This window comes from Benincasa hispida, chromosome 8 (assembly GCF_009727055.1).
Source record: "Benincasa hispida cultivar B227 chromosome 8, ASM972705v1, whole genome shotgun sequence".
In the NCBI taxonomy this organism is placed as follows: domain Eukaryota; kingdom Viridiplantae; phylum Streptophyta; class Magnoliopsida; order Cucurbitales; family Cucurbitaceae; genus Benincasa; species Benincasa hispida.
The window spans coordinates 44,413,773-44,429,248 of NC_052356.1; the positions used below are offsets into that span (position 1 = coordinate 44,413,773).

At 39.4% G+C, this 15,476-nt stretch overlaps 1 protein-coding gene across 1 annotated transcript; it reads left to right on the top strand.

The window, feature by feature from the left end:
• The first annotated feature begins 10,559 nt into the window (after positions 1-10,559).
• On the top strand, positions 10,560-13,680 carry LOC120083832 (peroxidase 7). Its single transcript, XM_039039720.1, has 3 exons — positions 10,560-10,838; positions 11,599-11,941; positions 13,103-13,680. Exons 1-3 carry the CDS (start codon positions 10,560-10,562, stop codon positions 13,507-13,509), a joined length of 1,029 nt encoding a protein of 342 aa, XP_038895648.1. The 3' UTR covers positions 13,510-13,680.
• The last annotated feature ends 1,796 nt before the right edge of the window (positions 13,681-15,476 follow it).

The window sequence follows — 15,476 nt, forward strand, 5'->3', positions numbered from 1 at the left end:
CAGTTTGTGGCCTGACGAGGCTGCCTCGAGACCCAATTTTGTGCGTGAACTTTTCGCCCGGTGAAATGTGAAAACGGACCCAGGGTTAAGAACGATGAAAAAAAAGTCATGCGTCAGACGATTTGGGAACAAAGCTCCTTTGCTGCCCAAAACGACTCCGGGCCAGTGGGGCTATCCCAGGGCCCAATTTTTGTGCGCGAACTTTCCGTCAGAAGAAATGCAAAACGGACCCAGGGTAAAGAACGTATGAACAAATGCCGTGTGTGCCAGATGGTTGGGAACAGAGCTCATTTGGTGCCCCAAACGGCTCTCGGGGCTGCCACAGACCCTAGTTTTTGTGTCGAACTTTTTGTCGAGCAAAAAGCAAAAAATGATTCTAGGGGTTAAGAACGATGAAAAAATGCCATGCGCGAGACTTTTTTTGGAACAAGCTCATTTGTTGTCCGAAACGGTCCCCGCGGCATGACGTGGCTGCCTTGGGCCTAATTTTTGTGCTCAAATTTTTCATCGGACAAAAGCAGCGAAAACGTTCCCTGGGTTAAGAACGATGAAAAAAATCCTTTTGCGAGATGGTTTTGGGAACAAAGCACATTTGGTGCCCCAAATGGCTCTCGGGGCCAACTTGACTACCTTTGAGGCCTCAATTTTGTACACCAACAATCTGGCGGGTGAAACGCAAAACAAACCCAGGGATTAAGAACGATGAAAATATATGGCGCCAGATAGTTTTGGAAACGAAGCTCATTTTGTGTCCCAAACGGCTCCGGGGCCCAATTTTTGTACACGAACATTTCGGCGGGCGAAAACGAACCCAAGGGTCAAGAACGATGAAAAAAGTCATGCGCCGACGATTTGGGGCGACGGGGTGCTCTGGGCCTAATGTTGCGCGAACTTTTTGGCAGACAAAAACGCAAAAACAAACCCAAGGGTTAAGAACGATGAAAAAAAGTCGGCCATACGATTTTTGGAACATAGATCATTTAGTGCCCCAAACGACTCCCAGGCCCTTTTTTGTGAGCAACTTTCCAGCGGGCAAAACGCAAAAACGGATCTAGGGGTTAAGAACAAATAAGAAAGCTGTGCGCCAGATGGTTCTGGGAATGGAGCTCATTTGGTGCCAAAATGGCTCCCGGGCCCAGCTTTTGGGTACGAACTTTTCGATGGGTAAAAACGTAAACGGATCCAAAGTTTAGAATATGAAAAATAGCCGTGCGCCAAATGGTTTTGGGAAAAGAGCTTATTTTTTGCCCCAAATAGCTCTCGAAGCCGGTGAGCCTGCTTCAGGGCCCGATTTTTGTGCGCGAACTTTCTTGTGGGCGAAAAACGTGAAAACGCGAAAACAGACACATGGTTAGAATGAGGAAAAAAAGTCATGCGCCAGACAGTTTGCGAAAGGAGATCATTTAAGGGCCCAAACAGCTATTGGGCCTCGCGGGCAGCCCTGAGGCCCAATTTTTATACGCAAATTTTCTCGCGGTGAAAAACGCGAAAACGGACCTAGGGTGAAGAACGATGGAAAAAAAGTTGGGTGCAGACGTTTTTGCGAACAGAGCTCATTTGATGCTCAAACGGTATTGCCCGGCGCGGGCTGCCTCGGGGCCCTATTTTTGTGCGGGGAACTTTCCGCTTGGGCGAAATGCAAAAAAATGACCCAAGGGTAAGAACAATGAAAAAAGTCGCTGCGCCAGATGGTTTTGCGAACGAAGTTCATTGAGGCCAAACGATTTCCCGAGCCTGCTAGGCTGCCCTGGGACCAATTTTTTGTGCCTAGAACTTTCTGTCAGGCGAAAATGCAAAAACGGACCCAAGTGTAATAACGATGAAAAAAAGCGTGCGCCAGATGGTTTTGCTAATGGAGCTCATTTGGTGCCCTAAACGGCTCCCAGTCCCGGTGGAGTTTCCATATACCCAATATTTTTGTGTGCGAACTTTCGGCCGGGTGAAGGTGCGAAAATGGACCCAGGTGTTAAGAACGGTAAAAAAAAAGTCGTGTGCCAGATGGTTTTTACGACGGAGCTCATTTGGTGCCCCAAATGGCTATCGGACTCGGCCTGGCTACCCCGGTTTTTTGTGTGCCGAATTTTTCGCTAGGCGAAAACCCGAAAACAGACCAAGGGGTTTAAGAACGATGAAAAAAAAGCCGTGCGACAGATGGTTTTTGCGACGGAGGTCATTTGGTGCCTCAAACGGCTATCGGGCCTGGTTGGGCTCACACGTGGGCCAAATTTTTGTGCGCGAATTTTTCATCGAGCGAAATCGCGAAAACAGACCAAGGGGTTAAGAATGATATGAAAAAAAGGTGGACAAGACGATTTTGCAAACAGAGCTCATTTGGTGCCTCAAATGGCTATCGAGCCCAGCGAGGCTTACCTCGGGACCCAATTTTTGTGCGCGAACATTCCAACGGCGAAGACACGCGATTATGGACCCAGGGGAGAACAATGAAAAAGTCGTGCGCCAGATGGTTTTGCGAATGGAGCTTTAATGACTAAACAGCTCCCAGGCCCGGTTGGGGCTGACTCTTGGGCCCAATTTTTGTGTGCAAATGTTCCTTCGGGTGAAAGCAGGAAGGGACCCAGAGTGTTAAGAGTGATGAAAAAAAAAGCCGTGCGGCAGCATGGTTTGAGAACGGAAGCTCACTTGGTGCCTCAAATGCAATCGGCCTGGCAGGGCTACCCTGGACCTAAATATTTTGTGTGTGAACTTTCCGTCGGGCAAAAAACATGAAAACGAACTCTGGGGTAAGAATGATGAAAAAAAAAACCATGCGCCAGACGGTTTTGAAAACAGAGCTCATTTGGTTGCCCAACCGGCCATCGGCTCGGTGGGCTGCCCTTAGGACCCAATTTATGTGCGTGAAGTTTCCACTAGGCGAAAAATGCGAAAATGACCCAGAGGTTAAGAACGATGAAAAAAAAGTTGTGCGCTAGATGATTTTGCCAACGAAGCTCATTGTGTGCCCCAAACGGCTCCCGGGTCTAGTGGGGCTGCCTTCCAGGGCCCAATTTTTTTTGCACGAACTTTTCATCGAGGGAATTGCAAAAACGGACCGAGGGGTTAAGAGCGATGAAAAAAGCCATGCGCCAGACGTTTTCGCGAACAGAGCTCATTGCATACCCAAAAAGACTATCGGGCGCGGCGGGGTTGCTTCGAGCCCAATTTTGTGCGTGAACTTCCTGTGGCGAAAACGCGAAAACAGAACCAAGGGGTAAGAATGATGAAAAAAAACCATGCGCAATGAAAGTTTTGACACGGAGCTCATTTGGTGCCCCAAATGGCTTCCCCACAGGCTGCCCTGGGGCCAAATTTTTGTGCACGAACTTTTCGGTGGGCGGAAAATGTGAAAACAGACACAGGAATTGATGAAAAAAAGCCATGGGCCAGACGGTTTTGCGAATGGAGCTCATTTAGTGACCCAAACAGCTATCAGGCCCGGCAGGGCTACCCCGATGCCCAATTTTTGTGCGCGAACTTTCCGCCGAGCGAAAACACGAAAACTGACCCAGGGGTTAAGAACGATGAAAAAAAGTCATAATAAGATAGTACCTTGGGGTAGCCACCTACATATTATGTGCTTACCACTTGTTGTATTTATTTATTATTAATATTTTAGTTATTTTCAAAATAGGATTTTTTCTTGTTTTATGGAACTCATTTCATATGATGGTTCAAACGTTAAAAATGGGGTTTGCTAATTCTTTTCGAAATCCAAAGTTAAAAAGTTCCCATGGAACTGAACTCTTGGATCATCTGTCAACTGCTCAATCAATTACTTCTTTCGAATGCTAAAAAAAGATTAGTGGCCTTTCGATTATTTCATTTCAGATTCATTGGAATCAACATGAATTATGAAGCAAAGAAATAGAATTAGACCACTATGTATATTAGGAAAAAAAAATAATGGCTACAGTAGAAGGACTAATTAGTTAGTTATTTCTTTCATCGTCCCAAACATGCCAATATTAGCACTGATGGTACGTAAATGTAACTCATTATCCAAACAACTATTAAAAGTTCCGAGAGCTCCTTGTAAGGCTTGTTGGAAAACCTGTTGTCGTACTTTATTAATCGCTTTTTGTTGTTCAAAATAAGTAGTTTCATTTTTATAATTTTCTAATTGTTCCAAACTTTTAGAAGTTGAAGTAATCAAATTCAATTTTTCTCGTTCTATCTCAGAGTATCCATTAACTTGAAACTAATTTGCTTCCATTTGGACTTTTCGTAAGTGGGCCCGGGCTTTTTCCAGTGGTGGAAACTACCAAGTTGGAGTACGGTAGAGGCAGAGGGAATTTCCGGTGGAGCGGTGAAATGCGTAGAGATCAGAAAGAACACCAACGACGAAAGCACTCTACTGGGCCGACACTGACACTGAGAGACGAAAGCTAGGGGAACGGATGGGATTAGATACCCCAGTAGTCCTAGCTGTAAATGATGGATACTAAGCGTTGTGCGTATCGACCCGTGTAGTGCTGTAGCTAATGCGTTAAGTATCCCGCCTGGGGAGTACGTTCGCAAGAATGAAACTCAAAGGAATTGACGGGGGCCCGCACAAGTGGTGAAGCATGTGGTTTAATTCGATGTAAAGGGAAGAACCTTACCAGGGCTTGACTTGCCGCGAATCCTCTTGAAAGAAAGGGGTGCCTTCGAGAACACGGACACAGGTGGTGCATGGCTGTCGTCAGCTCATGCCGTAAGGTGTTGGGTTAAGTCCTGCAACGAGCGCAACCCTTGTGTTTAGTTGCCAACCTCAAACGATTTTGGGAACGAAGCTCATTTGGTGTCCCAAATGGCTATCAATGGCTATCGAGCTCGTCGGGGATGTCCCGAGGCCGAATTTTTGTGCGCGAACTTTCTGCCCGGTGAAAGCATGAAAATGGACCTAGTAGTTAAGAACATATGAAAAAATCGTGCGCTACACGATTTTGCAAATGGAACTCATTTGGTGTCACATAACGGCTATCGGCTCGACAGGGCTGCCCCGAGGTCGAATTTCTCCTAAATTTTCGTCGGGCCAAACGCGAAAAAAAACCGTGAGGTTAAGAACGATGAAAAAAGTCGTGCGCCAGACGGTTTTACCAACGAAGCTCATTTGGTGCCCCAAACGACTCTCGGGGCCAACAGAGCTGCCTTGGGGCCCATTTTGTGCCGGAATTTCCTCCGGGCAAAAAACGGACCCAAGGTTAAGAATGAAGAAAAACGTCGGCGACAGAACATTTTGCGAACGTAGCTCATTTGGTGCCTCAAACGACTATTCGGGCCGACAGGCTGCCCAGGGGCCAAATTTTGTGCGCGAATTTTCTGCCGGTCGAAAAACGCGAAAATGGAACCGAGGTTAAAAAGGGTGAAAAATAGCTGGCCGACAGCGATTTTGCGAATGGAGTTCATTTGGTGCCCCAAATGGCTATCAGGTCGCGCGAGACTGCTCCGGGCCCAAATTTTGTGTGCGAACTTTCTGCTCGGGCGAGAAATCCCGATGACCTAAGTTTAAGACGTAGGTCTGTCATACCGAGCTGGTGATCGGAAAATAGGAGATGAATTGATGAAATTAAAGCGCGGTACACGCTCGCAACGCATTTATGTAAAATGGAAGCTTTAATTTGCGTGCTGATGCCTGGAATCCATATTTGAGGCTACCTGGGGTCCTGGTGGTGTGGCTTGTGCCGTGCAGCATGGCCGTAAAAATGAGTACTGTTCCCGAAATCATCTTGGCGTTGGGACTTTTTTTCTCGTCCTTACTTTATTTATGGTTGCCTGTTTCGTAGTGATTAACTTCCCATGGGCCGAAAGTAGGTGAGAAAATAAACGTTGAATCTGTCCCAGGAGGTTTAAGGACACACATTAATTGAAATTTGGGGCAGCGTTCGCCGCGCCAGACGCGTATCTCTTGGGGAAAAGGATAGGCCATTCTCTATGTTGGATGCACCCAAATAGTATCCCAGGCCGGCAGGCTATCCTAGGGCAATTCTTTGTAGGACACTTAGTCGCCCACACAATCGAAGCGCATTTTTCCGTGAAAAAACAGCGAAATATGGCACACAGCTTTTTTTTCTTTCGGGAATCTTCATAAGTCGCGCTTAAGTGAGATTCGTTTAATAATGAGAAAAATTTTTCACCCCTCCGCGCGTAGCACGTTAGTAAGGTGTTCTTAACGCAACGAAGACATTGAGAATGCGCGCGCCTCAGACGAGTCTAGGGCACACGTCCAGCTGGAACACCAGGGCCGTTGCTGGCTGTTCCCGGGAGCCAATTGTTTCGTGCGAAGGCAACATGAGCTCCACTCGATTCTCTCATACTGATATCGAGTCTTCATCGGATGTTGAATTAATTTATCAGGTTCCTAAGATGGTTTTTAAAGATAGAATCAGATAAAAAAACCCAGCTGTTCTGAGTATCTGCGCGCATGAAGGTTTTTCCAAGTATTTTACTGTCCAACAGGAGCGAGAGCGGTTTAGGCCTAGCACTCATATGTGCCCATAACCGGTGTCGGGCCAGGGGGCTTACACCCGCGGCCAACTTTTTGTTCGCAATGGCAGCTTTTCGAGGATCACCAAGAGTAGAGGCTTCTTGTTCTCGATAATTGGGTGACAAAACGGAACAGGGGATTAAAATCACTCGATGCAAGCATACATAATTAATTGTCCATCATACGTCGTAGACCTGTTGAACTCCTTTTAGTGTCATTGGTGACGTCTAGGCGTTTTTAGCCATTTGGATATAGAATAAAGCCTTTCCAACAAACAGGCAACTAACATAGGTGACTATTGGTGGGTGCGCCCCTCGGGGACCCAAATTGTTATTTTATAGAGCACCCAATGAATTACATGGACCCCTGTGGCTAACCAGAGAAAAACTCGTAGTGGAGGCGGAAACCGAACCTAAATGAGGCGCGGATTAAGGGAATGATCGCCAAAAAATACCTCGCAATTGTAGCCAGACAATGGATTTTTGAGTTTTGATTTTCTGAAGTCATTTGGATCACATTGCTTTCTTACACCAACCCATTGAGGCGTGGTTTCCCGTTTTTCACGGTTTTGCTTGGTTCCAGTGCCTGGGGTTAGAACTAGGCTATGCAAAAAAGAATTTGGTGCGCTAAGGGCTCTCCTTTGTGTAAGCCACGCCCGAGTAAATTGTGTGAAAATTTATTCGGGCAAAACGTAAAATGGAACCTAGGTTAAGGAACGATGAAAAAGTATTGCGTTAGAACAGGTTTTTAGGAACGAGCTCATTTGCGTATGCCGAACAAGTCCGAGGGCCCAAATTTTTGTGCGACAACTTTCCGTTGGCGAACGGGGAAAAGACAAGGGTTAAGAACATGAAAAACACACCAGAAGATTTTTGAGTTGGGAGCTCATTGTTTGCCCCAAACGGCCCTGGTGTTTGACGGGGCTGCCTCGAGGCCCAATTTTTGTGCACGAACTTTCCGGAGGGTGAAAATTCGAAAACGAATCCAGGGGATAAGAACGAAGAAAAAAAGCTGTGTGCCATACGGTTTTGGGAAATGAGCTCATTTGGTGCCCCAAAAGGCTCCCAGGGCGGGGCCCAATTTTTTTGCACGAACTTTATCTCGGGCGAAAACACGAAAACGGACCTAAAAGTTAAGGACGATGAAAAAAAGTCCCAACGCCAGATGATTTTCGGAACGTAGCTCATTTGTTGCCCCAAACGGCTCATGGAGCCCAATTTTTGTGCACAAACTTTCCGCCAGGCAGAAATACAAAAATGGACCCAGGGGTTAAGAACGAGGAAAAAAAGTCGTGTGTCAGACGGTTTTGGGAACGAAGCTCATTTGGTGTCCTAAACGGATCCCGAGGATGTGGAACAATCGCCTAAGTGGATACTTATTGAAAGAAGGATATCAAAATGATCCAATATGGATGTGCTTTTATAAAGAAATCACAATCAAGATTTTCTATTATAACTGTATATGTTGGTGACTTGAATATAATTGGAACTCCTGAAGAGCTTTCAAAGGCAATAGAATATCTCAAGAAAGAATTTGAGATGCAAGATCTCGAAAAAAACAAAATTTTATCTTGGTTTTCTAATTGAGCATTTAGCAGATGGAATATTTATTAATTAGTCAACTTATATAGGAAAAATTTTGAAAAGATTTTATATGAACAAAGTACATCTATTAAATATTCCAATGGAAGTCCATTCATTTGATATAAAGAAAGATATATTTCGACCTTGAGAAGATAATGAAGAACTTCTTAGTCCTGAAGTACCATATCTTAGTGCAATTGTTGAACTTATATATCTTGCTAATAATACAAGACCAGATATTGCATTTTTATTAAATTTATTAGCTAGATATAATTCTTCTCCTATAAAAAGACATTGGAACAAAATTAAGCATATGAGTTATCTTCGAAGAACAATCGATATGAGTTTGTTTTATTCAAATAAATCAAATTTTGATCTAGTTGGTTATGCAGATTATGGATATGTATTTAATCCACACAAAGCTAGATCTCAAACAGGTTATGTGTTCACATGTGGATGAACTGTTATATCATGGTGATTGACGAAACAGATTATAATGGCCACTTCCTCAAATCATGCTGAAATTCTTGCAATTCACGAGGCTAGTCGAGAATGTGTATGGCTAAGGCCAATGACTCAGCACATCCGTGAAACGTGTGACTTGTCTTCTAATAAAAATCTTCCAACAATATTATATGAAGACAACAACTTGCATAGCCCAAATCAAAGGAGGATATATTAAAGGAGATAGAATAAAGCATATTTCACCGAATCTTTTCTACACTCATGATCTTGAATAAAATGGCGATATCACTTTACAAAAAATTTGTTCGAAGGATAACCTGGCAGACTTATTTACATAGGCATTACCATTGCAACTTTTGAAATATTGATGCACAATATTAGAATGCGGCGGCTCAGAGATCTTAAGTGATGTTTTCATGAGGGGGAGTTGTTGGGTTTTATGTCTTAAAACTCGTGGTTTGTAACAATAAAACTTATTCTGAAAATTCAATAAGTTGTTATTGAATATATGAATTGCTTATTTCGTTTTAGAAATAAATCCAATAAACTAAAAGATCCATGACTATTACATAAGTACTTGAACTTTATGTGAGGACATAAAAGTGGATCAGGTTCGAGTAAATAGTTAAAACGATCTATAGTATATGAATAAGATTGGGTGTCTTATTCTGGTAACACTATTGGATGTGACCCACTCTGTAGTTGTTACATGGAGTTGTAAAGTGTTATAGACGATGTGATCCTAATTCGTACATGTTATGACATGAGGGGTGGGGGCGTCCTGTGCAATGGGTTTGTATAAGATCGGACCATGATCGAAATTAGTCATTCTTACTTTATAACGTTGTTTACTGTTTAAGACTGACTATTTCAAAGCAATGACCTAGGTAACTTGACCTTAATCCTGAGCTAACTATGAACTTTTGTTTATTCGGGATTATCCTTAGATTTGCATAGGTAAAGGTTGACTTAACAACGTCGGCTCAATAAACCTCAATTTCATGGGTAAGAACGGGACCAAATGAAATTATCAAGTTTGGAGGCTTAATTAGTTTGTGGAAATAATCTGTGTTTGGAATTTATATTTGTTTAACATGTAGTTTTGAAGTCTATATGTTCGACTGTTTTCTACTACATTTTTTGTTGGACAATTATAGTTATGTTTCAATTAAAACTTAAAATAATAACAAAGTTGATTTCAAGTTTCCTACATTTTTTTCGATCTCTTGGTTTTTATTCAAATATGATATGGTTTTTTATATGAAATTTGAACAATTATTTTTTTTTTCTTGATTTGACATCTAATATCCAATAAAGTTTTAAATATATCAAAATTTTAGTTTAAGGTAAATGTTAGATTTTACCAAAATTTGCTATAGATTTGAAATGAAACCTTAGTATAAACTTCAATGGCATTTGATTTAGGATAAAATTTTGATTATACTCAAGTTGAATTTGATTCAAAATTTATTCAACTATCTTTTGAATTGAAGTTTGACCAATTTGTTAGTTTATGATTAGACACTTTTGTTTTGTCTTTTATAGAAATATTGATTTGACTTTTCTATTTTTTAAGATTAAACTAGAATCAATGAAAACGATATATATATATTTATATAAGAATCATATTTCTGACTTAAAAGTTGATAATACAAGTACCATTCAAATTGAGCTATGCTAATCTTATACATATACATGTCAAAAATTTTAAAATGTTTAAAATATGAAAAAGAAACAAAATAATTTTTTTTAAAAAAAGAAAGAATATACATATATAAAAAATGATTAAAATTGTCAACGATGAAGAAAAAAGATACCTAAAAGGACATGCTAGCAAGTCCTCCACTCATTCCATTTGTAAATATAGCCGAGAGAGAAATGAAAGTGCGCATCACGTAGTTCCATACAATGCATCTCTCTATTTCTCTAACTAAATAAGTATATATATATGATTTGTACATCTTGAAAATACCCAAGAGGGACAGTGTTGTTTAAAAATAATTATCGTATTAGAGACTAGAGAAAAAAAAAAAAAAAGAAGAAAAAAAATGAAATGGGGTGTTCTTCTTGTCCTCATTCTGGCCTCCGCCGCCGTGTCGTCGGCCGACAAAGATTTTGAGGACGATGGAGAGGAATACTCGAGCCTTGAGATTCCGCAGTTGCAGGAGTTTTCAGCTTTTGGGGACTTTCTTTCTTATGGGTTCTACCATAAAACTTGTCCCGGCGTCGACGGCATCATTCACCGTATACTCAAGCAGTGGTACGATAAAGATAACACCATTGCCGCCAGTCTCTTGAGATTGCACTTCCATGACTGCGTCGTCAGGGTAACTCTCTCTCTCCCTATCCCAATTTTGTTTGGCTTAGAAATTTCATTTCCTCACTCAAAACTTTTTAAACTTTGGAATCTCCATTTTCAACCTTATATTGATTTTGACGGAAATATAGAGATTTTAATAAAATTATAAAAATCGGTGTATATGATATTTACATTAGTGATCTTAATAAAATAAATATTTTAGGATTTTTAAGTAAGTTGATATGTTTATTAATTATATGATATCTACTAGATATTTTGTTATTTATTTTGTTATTTTAACAATACAATGTAATATCAATTCATCCTTCAAAATAAAAATAAAAATAAAAAAATTCAACGCAAAAATAAAAGAAAATATTTTATTTATTGCATCAAAAAACACACACCATATATATTAATTTTCTCTAACTTATTCGTTAGTTTAGGATATATATAATAGCTTGTTTGATTTGAAATGGTTGTTTTTTAAAAGAATTATTCGATGTACAAACAAAATTCCACATTATTTAGGAAAGAAAATGATCATGGATATATAACTAAGAACAATTATATCTATTGATATGAGACATTTTGAGTAGTTCTAAAAGCAAGGAAAGTTCAATCTCTTACTCTCAATCTCTTACTCCTTACACTCATCTCTTTCACAGTTCAATTTAGAGTAATACTTTGTCAAACTATTATTTTTCTTTAATTTAACCATAATTTGTCACGTGACATGAGCAATATCTGGAGTACCACTCACATAGACTCCGGTTGCATAACTGTAGGGCTGCGATGGTTCTATTCTTCTAGATTACGAGGGAAGCGAGAGGAGGGCTCCGGCGAGCAAGACACTTAGAGGTTTCGAAGTGATCGACGATATCAAAGCCAAGTTAGAGAAAAAGTGCCCTAAAACAGTTTCTTGCGCAGATATTTTAACCGCCGCTGCGAGAGAAGCCACCGTCCTCATCGGCGGCCCATATTGGATGGTACCTTATGGAAGAAGAGACGGTGTGGAGTCCATTGCCAAAGAAACTGAATTAGTGCCCATGGGTATTGAAGACATCACTTCTCTCATTGAACTATACCAATCTCTTGGCTTGAATGTCCTAGATTTGGTCGTTCTTTCAGGTACATTACTATCTAACACTTACAATTCGATTAAGGTTGTGTTGAGAATGCCTTTCAAGTGATTAATTTAGAAACAGCATTAAACATATCTCTTGTGTGTTAATTAGTGTCTAACATAATATTAAAACCTCTCGATTATATCTTAATTTTGTCTATAATCTTCCATTAAATTAAAATAAAATGACGTGTTATTTTTGGATTTCAGTTTTACCCTGATATTTAAAAGTTTCAAATTTAAAAATCCTAACCAATTTAGGTCCATTTGGATTGATTAGATACAAATTTATTTTTAAAAAAGTCATTTTTATCTAAACTTTTTTTTATGAAATTGTTTAAAATAAACTTTGATAGGATTTCATAAGTTATTTTGAAACACAATTTTAGACCTTATTTGATTATCATAAAATTGTTTTAATTTTTTGAGAATATAGGTAGAAGAAAGTATATAATATTTTATATACTTCATTTTCAAAAACTAAATATAAAATAGAAATTAGTTATCATTTAGTTATTTGTTATTAAATGGGGCTTAAGTAAAAATTTCATAATCAAAACAATTAGATTTCACAGATGTAAATTACTATTTTTTTTATAAATCATAATAGAAACCTTATATAATTAATATTCTTTTCGTCAATCCAAGCATAGAGACACTTATTATGATTATAAAGGTCAACAGTTTAATTTCAGACCTCTACAATTGTTAGAACTAAAAAAAAAAATCCCTTATAAATTTATTTCAAATAAGCTAATAATTTAAATTATTATTTGGATTTTAAATGGTTAAATCATCCATCAATCCAAGAATTTACATTGATGGATTAATTTAATCAAATTAATATCCTAACACACTTCCTCTCACATGTAAGTTTGAAACTTTGTAAAAAAATACAACAAATAAAAGTCATTATTAATTGAGAGAAGCAAATAAATATTAGAGGAGTTTGAACTATATGCCCTTCTACTTTTGGATGCCATACTAAACCACCAATCAACATCTTCAATCATATCTTTTTCCATTTAGTACTCGATATTCACTTGTTGGTCATTGTACAAATCTTAAAGTCTTTGTTAGGTAAAAATAAATTTAAATTTAGGTCACCCATCAACTTAAGATTTTGAGTTTAGATCATAAGGCAATTAATTGGAGATTGTGTACAGGGGCACACACGATTGGAAGGGCAACATGTGGAGTGATACAAAACAGGCTTTACAATTACAGTGCAACGGGAAAACCAGACCCATCGTTGAGCCCAAAATACTTAAACTTCTTGAGAAGAAAATGCCGATGGGCGTCGGACTACGTGGACCTTGACGCTACAACGCCCAACAAATTCGACAACGCCTACTACTCTAATCTCCCAAAAAAGATGGGTCTTTTGTCCTCTGATTCAGCTCTCTACACCGATCCAAGAACTTCCCCCATTGTTAAAGCTTTGGCCTATCAGCCCTCCATTTTCCGCCATCAATTTGCTGTCTCCATGGCTAAACTTGGGAACGTTCAAGTTCTTACTGACCTCTTTGAAGGTGAGATTCGAACCAAATGCAGTTGTAGGAATTCTCCTTGATATGTTGTCCATTGCTTGCTCTGTTCGATCTCTCTGTTTTTTCCTCCAACATTTTTGCTTTTGGTTGGTAATTTGTTCCATTAATATTATGTGTTCTTCTGTAATTTCATGTTAAGGATTGGTGTATTATTTGCAGTGTTGATCTGGGTTTTGGAATCAGATAATTTTCAATGATGGGATTAATGATATTTATTGTGAAATTGTAAGAGTTTTTAGTCTTCTTTTGTTGTGTGTGGTTTGTTTCATATGTGAGAATTAATAATTCGAATCCAAAAGTCCTATCCAACATAGTTTAACTAGTACAGACCTATTAAAATTCTAACTGAAATCGCGGAAGGGAATCTTCAATCTAGAGAGTACGAATTTCATTCATTACCTCCTTAAGAGGAACATTTTCCAATCCCCCTGATTAGCAGCAATATATATAAATATAGCTAGCCATTTCACAATTACCAACTCATAAAATATAGAATTGGTAAGTGTAAAAGAATTTTCATATATAGTAAAATTTAGATCTAGGGAATGGGGATGTTTGGCTCACCAACATGAGTCGAGTTCGGTTGGTATAACATACCAATTCATTGTTTGGCCCACCAACTTTAAATGTTGGTGGAGTTGAATTGGTATATTTTACCAACTCATCCCAACTCACCCCAACTCTTCCTTCTTCTTGTGTTTTCAATGGCTTCACTCATCGTTCACTGTCACAATCTGAGCACTAACTCTGGACTCTGACAACCACTTTCGATGACAACTTCGACGACCAACTCCGGACTCCCACAACCATCTTTGATGACAACTTCGACGATCAACTCCAGGCTCCAACAACCACCTCTGATAACAATTCCAGCGGTGAATCCAGACTCTGACAATCACCTCCGATGATAGCTCCGACGACTAACTTTGAGCTCCGACAACCTTCGCACGACCAACTCTGACAACTAATTTTGGCCTCTAACAACCACCTCCGATGACCCAACTCCGACGACCATCTTCATGTTACCAACTCCGACGATCAATTGGCTCTAACAACAAACTCTGATAACCAACTTCGACAACCACTTCGTAGACTCCGATAACCACACCCGACTACAAACTCCAATGAGAATCACCTTCGATGATCACCTTTGAGCAAGCAACTTCGACGACCAATCGAGGCTTCGACAACCACCTTCGACAACAAACTCCGACAACCAACTCTAATGCCATCTTCATGTAACTAACTTCGGGCTCCAACAGTCACCGTCGACTACAATCTCCAGCGAAAATCATCTTCGATAATCAACTTCGACGACCACTTTCACTCAACCAACTCCGGGATTTGAAAACCACCTTCAATGAAAAATTTTGACAACTAACTCTAATATACCTTCATTTGACCAACTTCAGGCTCCGAAAACCACCTCCGACTACAAACTCCAGCAAAAATCATTTTCGATAATCAACTTCGACAACCACTTTCGACTACTATAAGACTGATAACTGTTAAAATATGTTGTAGGGTTGTTGATTATATAAAAAATATTATTTTGTCTATATTAAAAAGTGCAATATTTATACGTAATGAATTAACATATCATAAGAATATTTAGACGAAAAGTAAGTATGTAGTTGAAAAGTATGTGACATAACAAAAAAAAACCCTAAAATGAAATCTTTTTTCCTGAAACATTTTCCAGCAAAAATTGGTGAAAAATAGATATTCGTTCTCTGATCATCCTCTAAATTTAGAGGAAATGAAAGTGAAACTGTTGAAAAAATATGGTGACATTCTGTTGATTGTTACGATGATGAGGAGATTTAATTAAAAATATTCATGACATATTAAAAATATAGAGTAATAATAGGAAGAAGAAGATGATAATAAAATTGATGGAAAAAAATTAGCTAGAATCAAAAGTTTTGATTTTGCTTTGGTTTCTCATTTTATTTAACCATATTTCTACAAGAAATGTAATGGGTTAATT